This window comes from Trichosurus vulpecula, chromosome 1, assembly GCF_011100635.1.
Source record: "Trichosurus vulpecula isolate mTriVul1 chromosome 1, mTriVul1.pri, whole genome shotgun sequence".
Lineage (NCBI taxonomy): Eukaryota > Metazoa > Chordata > Mammalia > Diprotodontia > Phalangeridae > Trichosurus > Trichosurus vulpecula.
In genome coordinates this window covers 478,087,389-478,101,735 of record NC_050573.1, presented here as the reverse complement: position 1 = coordinate 478,101,735, position 14,347 = coordinate 478,087,389, and the positions used below count along the sequence as shown (strand labels likewise).

The 14,347-nt window shown below is 36.4% G+C and overlaps 1 protein-coding gene across 4 annotated transcripts in view; it reads left to right on the top strand.

Moving 5' to 3' along the window:
* The window catches only part of GRAMD2B (GRAM domain containing 2B), an 84,504-nt gene extending 70,364 nt beyond the window's left edge, over window positions 1-14,140 (top strand). For 2 of the 4 annotated variants that reach the window (XM_036735092.1, XM_036735097.1), the window contains exons 6-14: window positions 1,221-1,316; window positions 2,604-2,675; window positions 3,143-3,223; window positions 6,595-6,706; window positions 7,032-7,154; window positions 7,524-7,611; window positions 8,614-8,712; window positions 9,171-9,264; window positions 12,917-14,140. In XM_036735092.1, coding sequence (XP_036590987.1) covers window positions 1,221-1,316; window positions 2,604-2,675; window positions 3,143-3,223; window positions 6,595-6,706; window positions 7,032-7,154; window positions 7,524-7,611; window positions 8,614-8,712; window positions 9,171-9,264; window positions 12,917-12,958 — 807 coding nt within the window. In that variant the 3' untranslated portion in view covers window positions 12,959-14,140. Of the gene's footprint in view, window positions 1-1,220; window positions 1,317-2,603; window positions 2,676-3,142; window positions 3,224-6,594; window positions 6,707-7,031; window positions 7,155-7,523; window positions 7,612-8,613; window positions 8,713-9,170; window positions 9,265-11,816; window positions 11,855-12,916 lie in introns of all 4 variants that reach the window. The other 2 variants (XM_036735113.1, XM_036735104.1) reach the window with 2 other exon arrangements.
* The last annotated feature ends 207 nt before the right edge of the window (window positions 14,141-14,347 follow it).

Sequence of the window (14,347 nt, the reverse complement as noted above, 5' to 3'; positions counted from 1 at the left end):
AATATTTATTGAGAGTTTTAAAGTTTGAAAAGCATTTTACATATGTTATCTCATAAAAAGTACAAATTCATTTAAAGGTATCACTGAATCTGGAGTATATTTTTTACCATAATTTTTTCAATCAGTAGATCATAATAAATAATGTAACAGCTCATTAGAGGGTTATTGTTGGTAAAAAAAAAATTTAACATGAAAGAGTCCTCATAATTGAAAAGGTTGGGAACCACCATTCTAGTGCAATCTAGTTCTTTTACAAAAGAAGAAAATGGGGCAGCTAGATGGTGCAGTGAGTAGAGCATCGGCCCCAGAGTCAGGAGGACCTGAGTTCAAATTGGACCTCAGACACTTGACACACTTACTAGCTTTGTGACCTTGGGCAAGTCACTTAACACCAATTGCCCTGCCTTCTCCCTCCAAAAAAAGAAGAAAATGAGGACAATGGCTAAACGAGTTCGGAATAGAATACTATTCTTCTATAAGAAATTATGAACATGGAAAGACTTGTACAAAATCATGAGCAGAACCAACAGAACATTGTATATGGTAACAGTAATATTGTTTTAAGAACAAGTTTGAGCAACTCAGTCATTCTATTAATAAATACCCAAATTAACTACAAGGTCCTATGAAGGAAGATGCTATCTGCATCCAGAGAAAGAACTGACATATAAATATGTGTGTATGTATAAACACATATGTACATATTTGTATCTAATGGTAGCCATCTTGGGGGAGGCAGGGGGAGGGTTAAAAAAAGGTTACATAATGACTTTGTTGTATATTTAAAAGGAATAGCAAGTTGTACATAATAGATCTGCAGTTTCAGGTGCAATTCCTTTTTTTTCTATTCCACTTTGTTATAGAAATGCTTGCTTTATTTCTTAAGTTCAGAATGTGAATTAAGAAAAAAGAAAAATAAAGAAAATCAGGTTCAGGGCGGTGAGGTAGTGTGCCCTGGTTCACAGAGCAATGAGGAAACGGGAGGACTAGCAAGAGCTGATGTGTCATGACTCCCAGCCCCTCTCTTTCCACTACACCCTGTTTGTCATCCTTTATGGTTCACTTTTCACCATCAGAGCTATAGAACTTATTACTGTGCTTAGTTTGGCTTAGATTTATTATTACTATAATTTTCTTTTTAACTTAAAATTATAGCATGAAGATTTGAATCCACTTTTGTGAAAGCCTGAACTACTGTTAACTTGATGATTCCATTACAGATCTGTATTCCAGCTGTCTCAGTGACTCTAATAAAGAAAACCAAAACAGCCCTGTTGGTGCCAAATGCTCTGATTATTTCAACAGTCACAGAAAGGGTATGTATGAGACATACATAAGTCACTATTTACTCATCTACCTCTTCACTCTCTTCTGACTTAATGGAGATTACCTAATTCTAGTTTCTAAAACTATGGTAGATTTCCATCTTTATCATTATCATCCAAAACCTGTGAAAATTTCACACGTGCAAAATTTCACGTTGTAGAAGGCCCTGAAGCCCTAAAGTCAAATTGTCTGTGTGTTTACAAGGTGTTGCTACCTTGTTACTCTGGAAGAGGAGGGGAAGAACTAAATATAATTGTTTCTTGTTTGTACCTGCTACATTTTGCTCTTTAATTTCATATAATACATTTACATGTCTATTGTTTCAAAATGCCCCAAATCTCTATTTTCTCCTTTAAAAAATCATATTTCATAGCCCTTCATCATTACTATGAAATACTATGTTCAATCACTAATCACTTTTCCCTAAAACTTGTAATTTGAGAAGGGAGACATAAAGTAAAAATATAACCTAATAAGTTAGGAGTATATGAATGCTTCTGCATGTATTTATTTGGAATGTTACTCTTTGACACATGTTTCCAATATACATACCCGGCCTCTCCCTGTATTACCTATAGATAAAAGTTCTTAATCACAAACCAGTGATGAAAGAATTCTTCTGAATTGAAAGGGGATGGAACGATTTATTGCATTTTCTTTGTTTATGTAGTTTTTCCTAAAATTGAGTTCACCATTCCTAATAACCCATTTCTCTTAAAGTCAAATGCTTTCAAATTGCTTTTGTGGTTCTTCTGATTATATTTATTTTACATATTGTACTTGTAAGCAACCTTCCCCTTAAAAGTTCCTTACACGTGCAACAGAAAAGCCATGAGTGATTTAGGAAGGAAACAACTTATTATAACTCCTGGAAACATTTCAATGGCAGGTCTATGTTTTAGTATAACCCTAAAAATTGTTCAATGCCTCTGAAAGCAAACTTTAAAGGGGATCTAATAAAAGTCATCAGGTCTTTTCTTAGGTGTTTAACCTTTTCATCTATGGTTCAGAATCTTATTTCTTTTTGTATTGAGAATTATATGTAAAGGGTAGGTGCTGGGACCAATCGATCAAAGTCTCCTCATTATTTATGACTTTCGTTCAGTAGTAGGAGAGGGAAAAATGGGATGGGTGCAGGAAGAATGAAATAATGGAGTAAAGGAGAATGTCCATGTGCACATGGCTTAAATGAAGAAAATACAACATGAGCCTTGCTGAACTATGGACCCTTGTCACTTTTCAGTGTTTGTGACAGTTTTGGTTGGTTTGTTTCACAGTACATATTCGTTTCCTTGCTCTCCAGAGACACAACATACAAGTTAATAAAATCAGTATGCAGACACCTAGAAGTAAGTATTGACTTCTGTTGTTTTAAAATGCCCCAAACCCCTCTTTTTTTTCTTAAAAAAAGTATTTTCATGTCCCTTGGTTATTCCTATGAGATCCTGTGGTCGATCACTTTTCTCAAAAACTAACAATTTGAGCAGGGAAGAAGGGAGACACAAAGGAAAACTACATCTTGATAAGTTAGGAGAGCCATCATTGTTGCCTTTTTTGTATGCTGTTTCTAAGTTAGGATCTTAGGTTTAGAACTGGAAGGGACCTAAATTGGAAGGGTCATCTAATTCCACCTCTTCAGTTTACAAATGACAAAACTGATGGTTACAAAAGTTAGGTAACTAGCTCAAGATTATATAGGTAGTAAGTAGAAGAGCCGGGATTCTGACTTCGATTCCAACACTTTTTCCAATGTACAATGGCACAAATGCCTCCTTGTAACCTTATGGTATTTTATTTTTATATCAATGATCTTCAGAATGCAAGTGTGGGCAACAGCCCCAACCCTTCATCTCCTGAAAACAGTTTCCGGGCTGATCGTCCTTCATCTTTGCCTCTGGTAAGATTGTATACATCATTGCCTGGAAAGTAAGATGTTGAACAAATCTGCCTTTCAAGGGATAGTGAACAAATTAAATAATCAAATGACTTAAGTGTGACCAGCCAGCAGTAGTATAAGTTTTAAAATTCTATGCTCCAATAAAAAATTTCAGAAAGCACTCCTTTCGTTTTACAAAATAAATGACTCATCTGTAGACAGGAGTTTCTATAGTAATAAAGGGGCTACATGGACAATGTACGTACTGACAAAGGGACCCTCCCAGCAGTTGTTGCATTGGTGAGTTTCTCCTAGAGTCTCCATTTTGAGTAAGGGCCCAGATCAGCCATGCTTCAACTCTGGATTTTTTCATCTTGCTTCAGTTGCCTTCTCCTTTTACTTCTGCAGGCCCTTTCTCTCACTGATGAATCTCTCCCCAAAATCTCCATTTTAAGTCTCCTTCCCATTCCTAAGGATTATAAGAGGAAGTGGTAAGGAGGGAGTATATTCTAACCATGAGGGACAGTCTATGAAAAGACTGGGGTGGGGGGAGGTTGTAGAATGCTGGTTTGGGGAAAAAACAAGCAGTCTCATTTGACTATAATATAGACTACCAAAAGGCAAATTAAATGAAATAAGTTTGGCAAAGTAGGTGGAAGATAAATTTTGCATGGTCTTAAATGTCAAGATAGAGGATATATATTCTTCTCCTAAAGGCAATTGGGAGCCAGATTTTTTTAGGAAAGGAATATCATGGTCAGAACTGTGCTTTAAGATTATTTTTACAGTTACGTGAAGAAAACAACTGAAAACAAGGAAACTAATTAGGATCCTATAATAATAATACAGTCAAGATGCTATAAGGGCCTAAATTAGAATTCTAGCTTTATAATTAGGGAGAAAGGGAAAGATGTAAGAGATATTGTAGAGGTATAATAAACACTTAATAAACTTATTGAATATGAAATGGGAAGAGTCAGGAGTGACTCTGAGGTTGCAAACGTGGTTTTCTAGAAAGATGGTGGTACCCTCAACAGACATGGGGAAATTCGGAGAACAGGCATTTTAGAGAGGAAGATACGTTGAAAATGAGATGACAATAGGACATCAAGTTGGCAACACAGGCATGAAGATCAAGAGAAATTTTAGGGCTAAATAATAGATCTGGTTAAATAATAGATCTGCATAGAGAAGATAACCATGGGTTTCTCTACTTAATGGTGAGCTGATGAGATTACCAAGAGAGGGTATAGAAAGACACCAGAGCCCAAGATAGAGCCTTAAGAGAACACTCATGGTTAGAGATGGGTGATGGAACCTGAGAAGATAAGCTAAGATAGGAAGTAAAGGAACTCATTGTTTAGTCATTTTCAGTCATGTCTGACTCTTTGTGACCCCATTTGGGGTTTTTTTTTTGGTTTTTTACAGAGCATTTGGGGTTAAGTGACTTGCCCAAGGTCACACAGCTAGTACTTATGTCAGGTGTCTGAGGCCAGATTTGAACTCATGTCCTCCTGACTCCAGGGCCAGTGCTCTACTCACTGTGCCACCTAGCTGCCCCCAATTTGGGGTTTTCTTGGCAGAGATACTGGAGTAGTTGGCCATTTCCTTTTCCAGCTCATTTTTTACAGATGAGGAAACTGAGGCAAACAGTGTTAAGTGACTTGTCCAGGGTCACACAGCTAGTAAATGTCTGAGGCTGGATTCAAATTCATGTCTCCCTGACTTCAGGTCCAGGGCTCTACCCACTGTGCCACCTAGCTGCCTTAGTAAAAGAATTAGGAGAGATCAATATTATAGTGACCAAAAATGGAGAAAGCATGTAGGATGTGTGTTCAAGTGACAAAAGCCTTAGAAAAGATCCAGCAATTAAGAAATCATTGATAGACTGGGAGATCACAGTTTTAGTTGACTACTGAGGCTGAAAGCCAGACTGCAAGTGGTTGAGGAGTGAGTGGAAAATAAACTGGTGGCAACGAGTTAAGATGACTCTTTCTAGGAGCTTGGCTGTAAATGGAAAAAGAAATAAAGCATGGTCCCTTGAATAAGTATCATGTAAAGATTTTTTAAAGATGAGATATATCCAGGACATGTTTTTAAGCTTTTAGGAAGAAACCAGAAGATAAGAAAAGATTACAAGAGAGAAAATGTTCAAAGGAACAAATTCCCAAAGGAAGGAGGAGATGGCATTGAATTCCTTGAGAAAAGGAGGAAGCATGATACAAATGACTAGACAGGATCTGGATAGGGTGATAGATGTACAAATAATGGGAGGGAAAGTAGAATGAGGACTTGGGAGCAGGGTAGATATAACGGGATGAGAGAGAGAGACGATAGCAAAGAATAAAAATCTTTTAAACATAAAAATCCCACACAACGATGACCATAATCATACTGCATGTTTTGGTTAAAATAAAAAAAATAAAATTATAACTCTTGTTGAACATGTAACTTCAAGGACTCTTTGCAATAACTCACTACCCCTGCAGGAGTCCTTGGATCACAGAATGGAAAGCATTGGCCTGGACAATAGATATTCTTTGAGAGTTTGTTATATTCCCAAAACTTGAGCTAATAGATGAAAAGGGGAACTCTCAGGGATCTTTCATATGCCACTCCTTCCTCTAAATTACATGAGGACTGAAAAACAAGGACAGGATTACCATTATAATGCCTTGGTTCAATAACACAGGAACAGTTTCCACATAATTCAAGGGAACCAGTAGCATATGAAAAACCCCTGAAATATCCCCTTTTGATTTTCAGCAATCCCATGAACAATGTTAATTAAAAATGCCAGGAATCAATGACACTATTTCATTCTCTCTTGATCGGACCTTCCTTGGAGAAAGTTAAGTCTCAGGCCATTTTTTTTCTTCTGATTGACTTGACCTGAAAAGGTTATATTAAATGATACATTGCTTTTAAGAGGCTAGCTAATCGCTGTATTTTCCCTCTTCTACTCCTGTTTATGTTACAATTTCACTACCCACTTTTCTGTTTAGATAGTCTATCTTGCCTTTGGTAATATTTTTCCACACATCTTTCTAATAATTGTTTCAAATGGTAGAATTCCTTACTAAAAAGTGCTAATTAGATCGTTATTAAATTGTTAATGAATATAGGAAAACTTTTAAATTTTAGCTCCCAAATTTCTTCTTAGTCATGTATGGCTTCAAAAAACTGGATACTGTTTGTCTACAGACATAAAGCTAGGTGCCCACAGGAATTCAGTTACAATTCCATACTAAATGATCAGTAGTTAGAGAAATCCCCAACAGTGTAGAATAGATCTATTTTATCCATTCTGTAAATATGAAAACCAGGGATGTATAAAAGTCAGCCTATTTAATAAAGTAAAAGTAGTCTCTTAACGTATTCTTTCCCTTCAGGATTTCAATGATGATTTCTCAGATTTAGATGGAATGGTTCAGCAAAGAAGGCAAGCAATGAATGAATACAGCAGCTCTGGATCTCAGACACCTGAATCTGAAAATTCTCAAGGTCTGCAGAACACTGTTGTGATGGACAAAAATTCAGTTCTCTGTATAAGGTCCAAAAAAAAAAGATTTACATTCCTAGTTAAGGGTGGACATAGAGTTGGTGGGCACAATTCGTAAGTAATATCTTCAACCTCATATACTTTTTTCCTTTAAAATTTCATAAAGATGCTATTTTTCCTAGCTTTTCAAGTATTTTTCAAGTCACCATCAAATTATTTCTAAGTCTTTAGAAGCCAAACCAGTTGGGGATTTGCTCCCTAATATGATGACTAATTAAAATGCACACCTGAGGCAAATTTGCACCTAGCCTGATTTTGTTTTGACAGATTTTCATGTGATGGAGCCCCAGACAGTTCTGAAAGTTATTAAGGGAGAAACAAAGTCAGTTCATACAGAATCTCTTGTGAATTGTGTGCCTAAAGGAAAAGCCAAGAGTCTTCCAGGATACAGTAAGAATAACAGGTGTTTTCTAGACATCCATTTGTAACTGCTGAGGTCTCAACTGTCCAATGTGGAGCTTTTCTTTGCCTTTCCTTCTCTCTCCTCCTCTTGTGAGCTTTTAGGCTACTTGTTTTGATTCCTTGAAAAGGTGAGAAGTCACTGGATTTGTTTTTGCATGAGAAAAAATTGGAACTAACACCTAAAATTACATTGATGGGGACTGTTTTTTCTGCCCACCCCCCATTACCGGTAGAAAAAAATGTATTTCCGAAGTACTAACTAGGCATGTGTGTGCATGTATCCTATTAGGAGAATGACTATAAAGTATGGTGTTGGGCTGAGTTTTAAAGCCATTTTTTTAATCTGACATTCAACAGGTCAGTCAGGAGCCTTTGGATTCTTCCATAAATTAAGGTTCCAGAAATGTCTGACACTCCGCCACATTCTCATATTCTATGCAGTCGTGTAAGTACATGAATTGACTAAAAGCAACAAGGAAAAGGTCTAAGATATTTCCATATCTCGTCAACATTAATCTTAACCCTCAGTTGTTCCTAATGCCCTCCTGACTGTTTGAGCCTCATTTCCCACTCCACTCATTTTAGCTAGTTTAGCAAAAGGTATTTCTTTATAAACATATTCTTCTTAAGAAAATAGGGGGAAAGGAAGGAAAACTAAAATGCAGGTATGGTATAGTAGAAAAAGCATAGCCCTGAGAATCAGAAGACTTGGATTCATGCTGTGACACTGATTAGCAATGTGCTTATTAGTGATTCCTCACAATTTTGAGAAGGAGAAGAAGCTATAAAATTAAAATCATTAGACTTCCTGTTTGTTGCTCTGGTAAGAGAAGAAATTGCAACTAATAACTAAAATGAAATTTGAAGGGACTTTAATCTATGTTTTCTCTGTCCCCCAACTACCAGAAAGGTGGAAATTATTTCTAAATACTATAGATGTGTATGTAGATAAATCAGAGGCTAGATTGAGGATTTGACAAGTGGATTCTCTTCTACCTCTTAATTTAGAAGCCAGTAAAATGTAATCAGAAGAACATTGGGCCAGAAATCCCAAGATCTCAGTTTGATTCCTGTAACTTTTTCATTAATGGACTTCATTAATGAATGCCTAAACAACCCAAGACAAATGTCTTGACTTGTTTAATATCCCAACTAAAACACTCACTAACTATATGATTGTGGGCAAGTCACCTGAGCGATCTGAGTCTCAGTTTGCTCATTTATAAAATGGGGTAGTAATACTTGTGCTGCCAACTTCACAAGGCTATTGAAAGGAAAGAACTTTGCAAAAATTAAAAATCTATGTATGCTATTATGGGTTCTAAGTTGAGCACCTGGCTTTTTCACATTTTAAATCAACTTTTCACACTGGTTTCCAGATGGATAACATTATGGATGTTGTACCCTGGTCAATAACCTAGAGTGGTGTTTTCTCTTTCTTTTGCAGTGTCTGTGCACTTATCTTTTCTACCTTCTACATGAGACACAGAATCAATGCTCTGGAGGAACGGCTTAGATCAATAGCCTCTGTGGTTGATTCTCATGAGTAAGAGAATACCTCGATACTATGATTGTCTCCCGTTTGTAGTTTGACAGTGCTTGACTAGGACTGTTTAATAAATATTTGTTGAACGCATGTCGTATGCGAGGACCCATGCTAGGTCCTGAGGGCTGGGAGGTGGAAGAGAGGATATAAAAATAAAGTTGTGGTCCCTATGCTATTGTGTTGTTGCAGTATGCCAAACAGCAAATCCAGCCATATGATTGTATCTTTTTTCCAAGGTTGAAACTTTCTAAGAAACTATTAACATACCCTAACGCCCAGATGTGACCCTGACCATTTTATACATAACCTGAAGTATATGGGTTGCTATTGCTCTCATCCGTTAATGAACGTAGTGCTTGCTGTTCCTTTATCTGCTGTCTCTTGCTCTGTGCAAATAAATTCCAGTGTTTTTACTCTCCTTTCCTCCTTTGCGCCTCACTTTTTTTTTGTTCTTGCAGACAAAAAGCACCACATTCTTTGGGATCACAATTGGAAGTCAACACTGAGACCCTCTGTACAGAGTTAACAGACAACATAATAAAATTAGAAAAGGTAACTTTTCATTCCTATATGCATGGGCCCTAAGTGTTAGATACCAGATGTTGCACATTGTCAAGCCTATAGCAGTAACTATAGGCTTTTCCCTGGAACCTGTCCAACTTCCTGAGTGTGCTTTTCTTAGTCATCCTAAAAAAACTGGCAGCAGGATGACGATGGTATAGTAGCATCACTACTGCCTATATGAAGTACATGGCTGCCCTCTTAGAGACAGTCTAGTATTTTTAGGATTCATACAGATATCATGCTTGATATACCTTATGGCTTTCCTCCTAAATAGATATCACACCTGCTACACCATATGCTTTTTCTCCCTCCTAGGCTGTGCACATTTTATTTCCATTTGAAAGATTAAAAGTACTAAGACTCAAGAGAAGATTAAATGATTTTCCTCAGAGTTAAAGCTAGAATTCAAATGTGGTATCCTGACTCCAGGTCTTCTATAGGCCTCTATTAAAAAAATGCCTGATTCTTTGGAGATGACTTTTTTGAATGATAACAGAAGGCTTAGGAGGAAAAATACATCCCAAGGAGGGTAATAAAAAAAAAATAAACTGGTATTGGTGAAATAAGGATTTTAGTCATCTCTTTGGTACACTTCAAACTACTGCTCTATTTAAAGCGCATCACGACCCCATTTGAGATTTTCTTGGCAAAGATATTGGAGTGGTTTGCCATTTCCTTCTAGAGCCTATTTTACAGATGAGGAAACTGAGGCAAAAAGGGTTAAGGGACTTGCCCAGGGTCACACAGTTAGTAGGTACATAAAGTTGAATTTGAACTCAGGTCTTCCTGACTCCAGGCTCAGGGCTCTATCCACTGTGCCACCTAGCTGCCCCATATCATAGTAGTAAGATCATATTACAAGATTCTATAATCTTCCCCTTTACCCCCAGGCAAATTACTTCTTTTTTTTCCATCTCTACCCAGCCCCTTTCCCAGGATACAAAACTTCTATTCGATGTTACATAGTAAAACAAAGGGAAAAGTAAAAATTTTAGAGGATAAAAATAAATTTATAAAGTCAGGCGGTCCTGCTGAAGCACAAAAATAAAAAGGGAAAGTGAATTGAACCCCGACTAGAACCTACAGCACATCTTGTCCATTTTGATATTGGTGACATGGAAGAGAGGACTATCCAAGGAATCACAGTTCTGTCATTTGCTTCTTTTTCCGTATTGGGCAAATCCTTTAGCCTTGACAATCTCAGTTTCTTCATTTATACAGTATGTGTGATATAATCTACCCAAGGGTAGAATGCACTGCCTCAGAAGCCTTCTCATGGGAGGTGTTCAAACAGAGTTGGAAGGCCACTAGTTAGGTATGTTATAATGGGGATTCCTTTTTAGGTGTGGGTTGAACTAAATAACCACTGAGTTCCTTTCCATCTTCAAAACTAATTAAGTCTGTAACTCACACCTGAGGTCTTGAGATCAAATGAGAAAACGTATGCAAAATGCTTTGCAAGTTTCAAATATAAAGTAGTAATTGCTGTAAAGGTGTTATTGTTATAAAGTAGAAGTAGTTGCTGTTGTTATGGTTGCTATAAAAATCTTGTCCTTGAACCTGTATTTCTTAGCGTATCTGAGAGGCAGGTCTTTGAGACCAGTTTCACTTGACAAGCATTTATTAAGCACCCACTATGTATGAGGCACTCACTATGTGCTGGGAATACAAAGAGGGAAAAACGACATGGTTCTTAACCTCAAGATGAAAACCTAATCGGAGACATGTACATAAAGGGGCATAACTCAAGGTGGAATGGACAGAGACATGGACAAAGAGCATCATGGCATACTGGGAAGAGTAGGAGACATGGAGTAAAAAGGACTCACATTCAAGTGCCACCTGTGCTGGTTACTACCTGTGGAATCATGTAAAATTTCTGGGCCTCAGTTTCTACACCTGAGAGTCTTGCCTAGATGACCTCTAAAGTCCCTACCACCTTTAAATCTATGAATGCTTGTGAAAATTTGAGGCAGGAGAGATGATTTTCTTTTTTCATTATTATTATTATTAAACTAATAAGTATCTATCTTTTCAACCTTTTACCTCCCCACCTCCTGATGAGAAAGAAAAAACCTCTTTTAACAAATATGCAAAGCAAAACAAATTCCTACCCATATTGTCAAATATATATATGTGTGTGTATATGTATACATACATACATATATACATACATATATACATATATATATAAATCTGCATGCTGAGTCCATCACCTCTCTTAGGATGGCTAATTTTCAACCGGGGAACTCGGAGAAGTCTTCAGAGGACATACAAACTAGGATTTCAGTTGAAGTGAAGAAGGCAGAGCATTAAATCAGGAGATATCTTAAACACTCATGCTTGGTGCTTGGAAAATGAGGATATGTCAAAAGGAGTTGTAACAGAGCAGTTCAGAAAAACTACTCCTCTTGTCTTTACTGACATTTTTTTCCAATCCCATAACAAGCCTTAGGGGTGTTCACCTTTATGTTGAATAAAAAAAGAATAGAGTTGACTTTTTTCTCTTTCCATTTATTCTCTGTGCCTCTTTCTCCTAGCAGTGAATTCTTCTTCCCTAGGAAATCACAGAGCCCAGGTAAACTAAACAGCAATGAACCTTGCTTTATGAGTTCATGTATTTCTGCAAAATGAATAAATCAAGGGTTTTGTTTTTCTGGGTTTTTTTAGTAGCAGTGAGATGAAGTAGGAAAAAGAAAATAAATTCCAGTTAATCAAAAAAATTTAATTTTAAAAAAATCATCTGTGTTTCAGGCTTGGGCTTTCAAAGATCAACTCCTTCATATGTATATGTAATATGTAATGTCATATGTAATACTTGGTAATATCAAGCCCTTGCTTAATTCATTCTCATGCCTGTATAAGTCTTTACAACTATTTGTTCCTTTCTATTGCCTTTATTTTCAATTCTTATTACATATTTTTATATTCATGTCCCTTTGGTCCTCCTTTTTGATTGAGAAAGATCTAATGATTTCACCTAAATAGTTGTTGAAAAACAATAATTTGCTTAAAAATAAAAAAAAAATCTTGGCTTTAAGGAAGCAATTTGGCCTTAATAGTACTACAGGGGATGCTTTTGTCTAGAGTCTATCCGCCATGTCTGGAAAGTTCTTCTTTCTCCCCTTCCCCTCTTTGAATCTCTGATTTCATTTAAGGTTCACCTTGGGCACTACCTCCTCTACCCATACTCTTCTTGATTCCTCCCACTTGTTAGTACCTTCACACTTCCAGGAAATTACTTTATATTTATTTATGCGTATGATGTTGTTTCTCCGTATTTGAACGTAAGTTCATTGAGAGCAAGACTTGTTTGATTTTGTGTATTCCCAGTGCCTGGCACAGTGTTCAGTATATAGTAGGCATTTAATAAATGGTTGTCAAATTGAATTGAATGGAGAACAGCATGAAAGAAGGGCAAAGGTACAAGTCTCAGAGTCAGAAGACCCTGGTTTTGAGTCATGATTATATCACTTACTATTTCCATGGGCAAGTCAATTAACTACAATAAGCCTCAGATCTATTTGGTGGAAATAATGGTATTGGCACGACCCATAATACATGAATCTATGGTAGAGAAAGTTCTTTGTATCATTATTATTATGTTTAATAATGGAAGTTTCTTTTCTGTCATTTTTAGATACAAAACAACTTACAAAGGCTACTGGAGAATGGTGACTGACTTACCTGATTGCTTGGGGCCAACTTAATGCTACTCTTTTAAGAAGCCACTCTACTGCTTGTGGAGGGCACTCTGCTGGACAGAGACACTGATTAATTGGAATCCAAAGCCACTTTTGCACTTTACAGTTGCTGTCTAAGAAAGATGGGAAGTGATTTGGTTATTGTGCAATAAATGTTAACATTGACTCTGAGGGTCTCTTCACTGCTGCATCATGGAGAGAATGGATCTCATTTCCTTGGGTATATCAAAAGAGACTGTTGGATACAAGTATGCCTTTGGGTTTGGATGACTGAGGTTCAACGGTGATTGCAACATCAGCAAACATGCTCCACTCTGTTTTACTTCTTCCTTTCCACACTTCCTTCAGCCCTTAAAACTCCTCATCTTCAACCTTAAAATTAGGTAATAAGTTTAGAGTTGTCCAAAAATAAAAGGGACTGCCTCATTAAAAAAATAAATAATTCCCCATAGCTGGAGGTATGCAAATACAGACTGGATCCATGATTTGCATAAGGATTGGAATAGATTACCTCTTAACTTCCTTCCATTGCTCATGTCCTGTGATTCTTTTTAAAGTGCCTAATGGGTGCCCCAGTGAATTCATTAAGGTATATTAAAAAAAATCCCTAACTGTAAATGATGCTGAATATACAAAACAAGCTTCAAACAGATAACTAACTGTTTTCTACTCTTTCTCTATCCTGTTTTGAATAAGCTGTGCATTTCAGTTTCTCAATAGGGTGTCAATAATAACAGGCAAAGTGGATTTAAGCACTCAGATAGATTTTTCTTTTAGCTAATATCTATTTCTAAGTGATTTTTCCCTAAGCAGGGTGTGGTACTGGAGCCCTAAATTAAAACTTGCCTTGAGAACCTAACTAATTTTTTTTAAAAAGCATGACAGTGATTCTTGCACAGAATATAAAACATTGAAGGTAATTTTGGATTTAATACAAAAATCCATTTCACCAGATAATAATGGACTTTTCTTCTTTGTCATGTGAAATTAAGAAAATGTTGGTGGTTTAATATCTTCTATTTACCAAGTGTTCATTATGTATCATAAGATCTATAAGTATAAAATATTCTATTTGTAAAACACACTTTATAATCATTTCTATGAAATGTATTTTATTGTTAAATCAAATAAGCTAATAATAAAATGAGTTGTTTACCTCATTTGTAATTGATAGCTCACTGGCAAAAATTGTGTACTATCAGCTCTTAATAAGTGTTAATTGAAATGTAAGAATGGAAGTTGATTTCGTAAATTAGTTGAACCAACCCATTCCACCTAAAATAATTAACAAGTATTCTTTTATGATATACTTATCTGTAAGAATGCATCTTTATTGTTCATTAGGTGTCAGCAAGGCCTGGAAACCT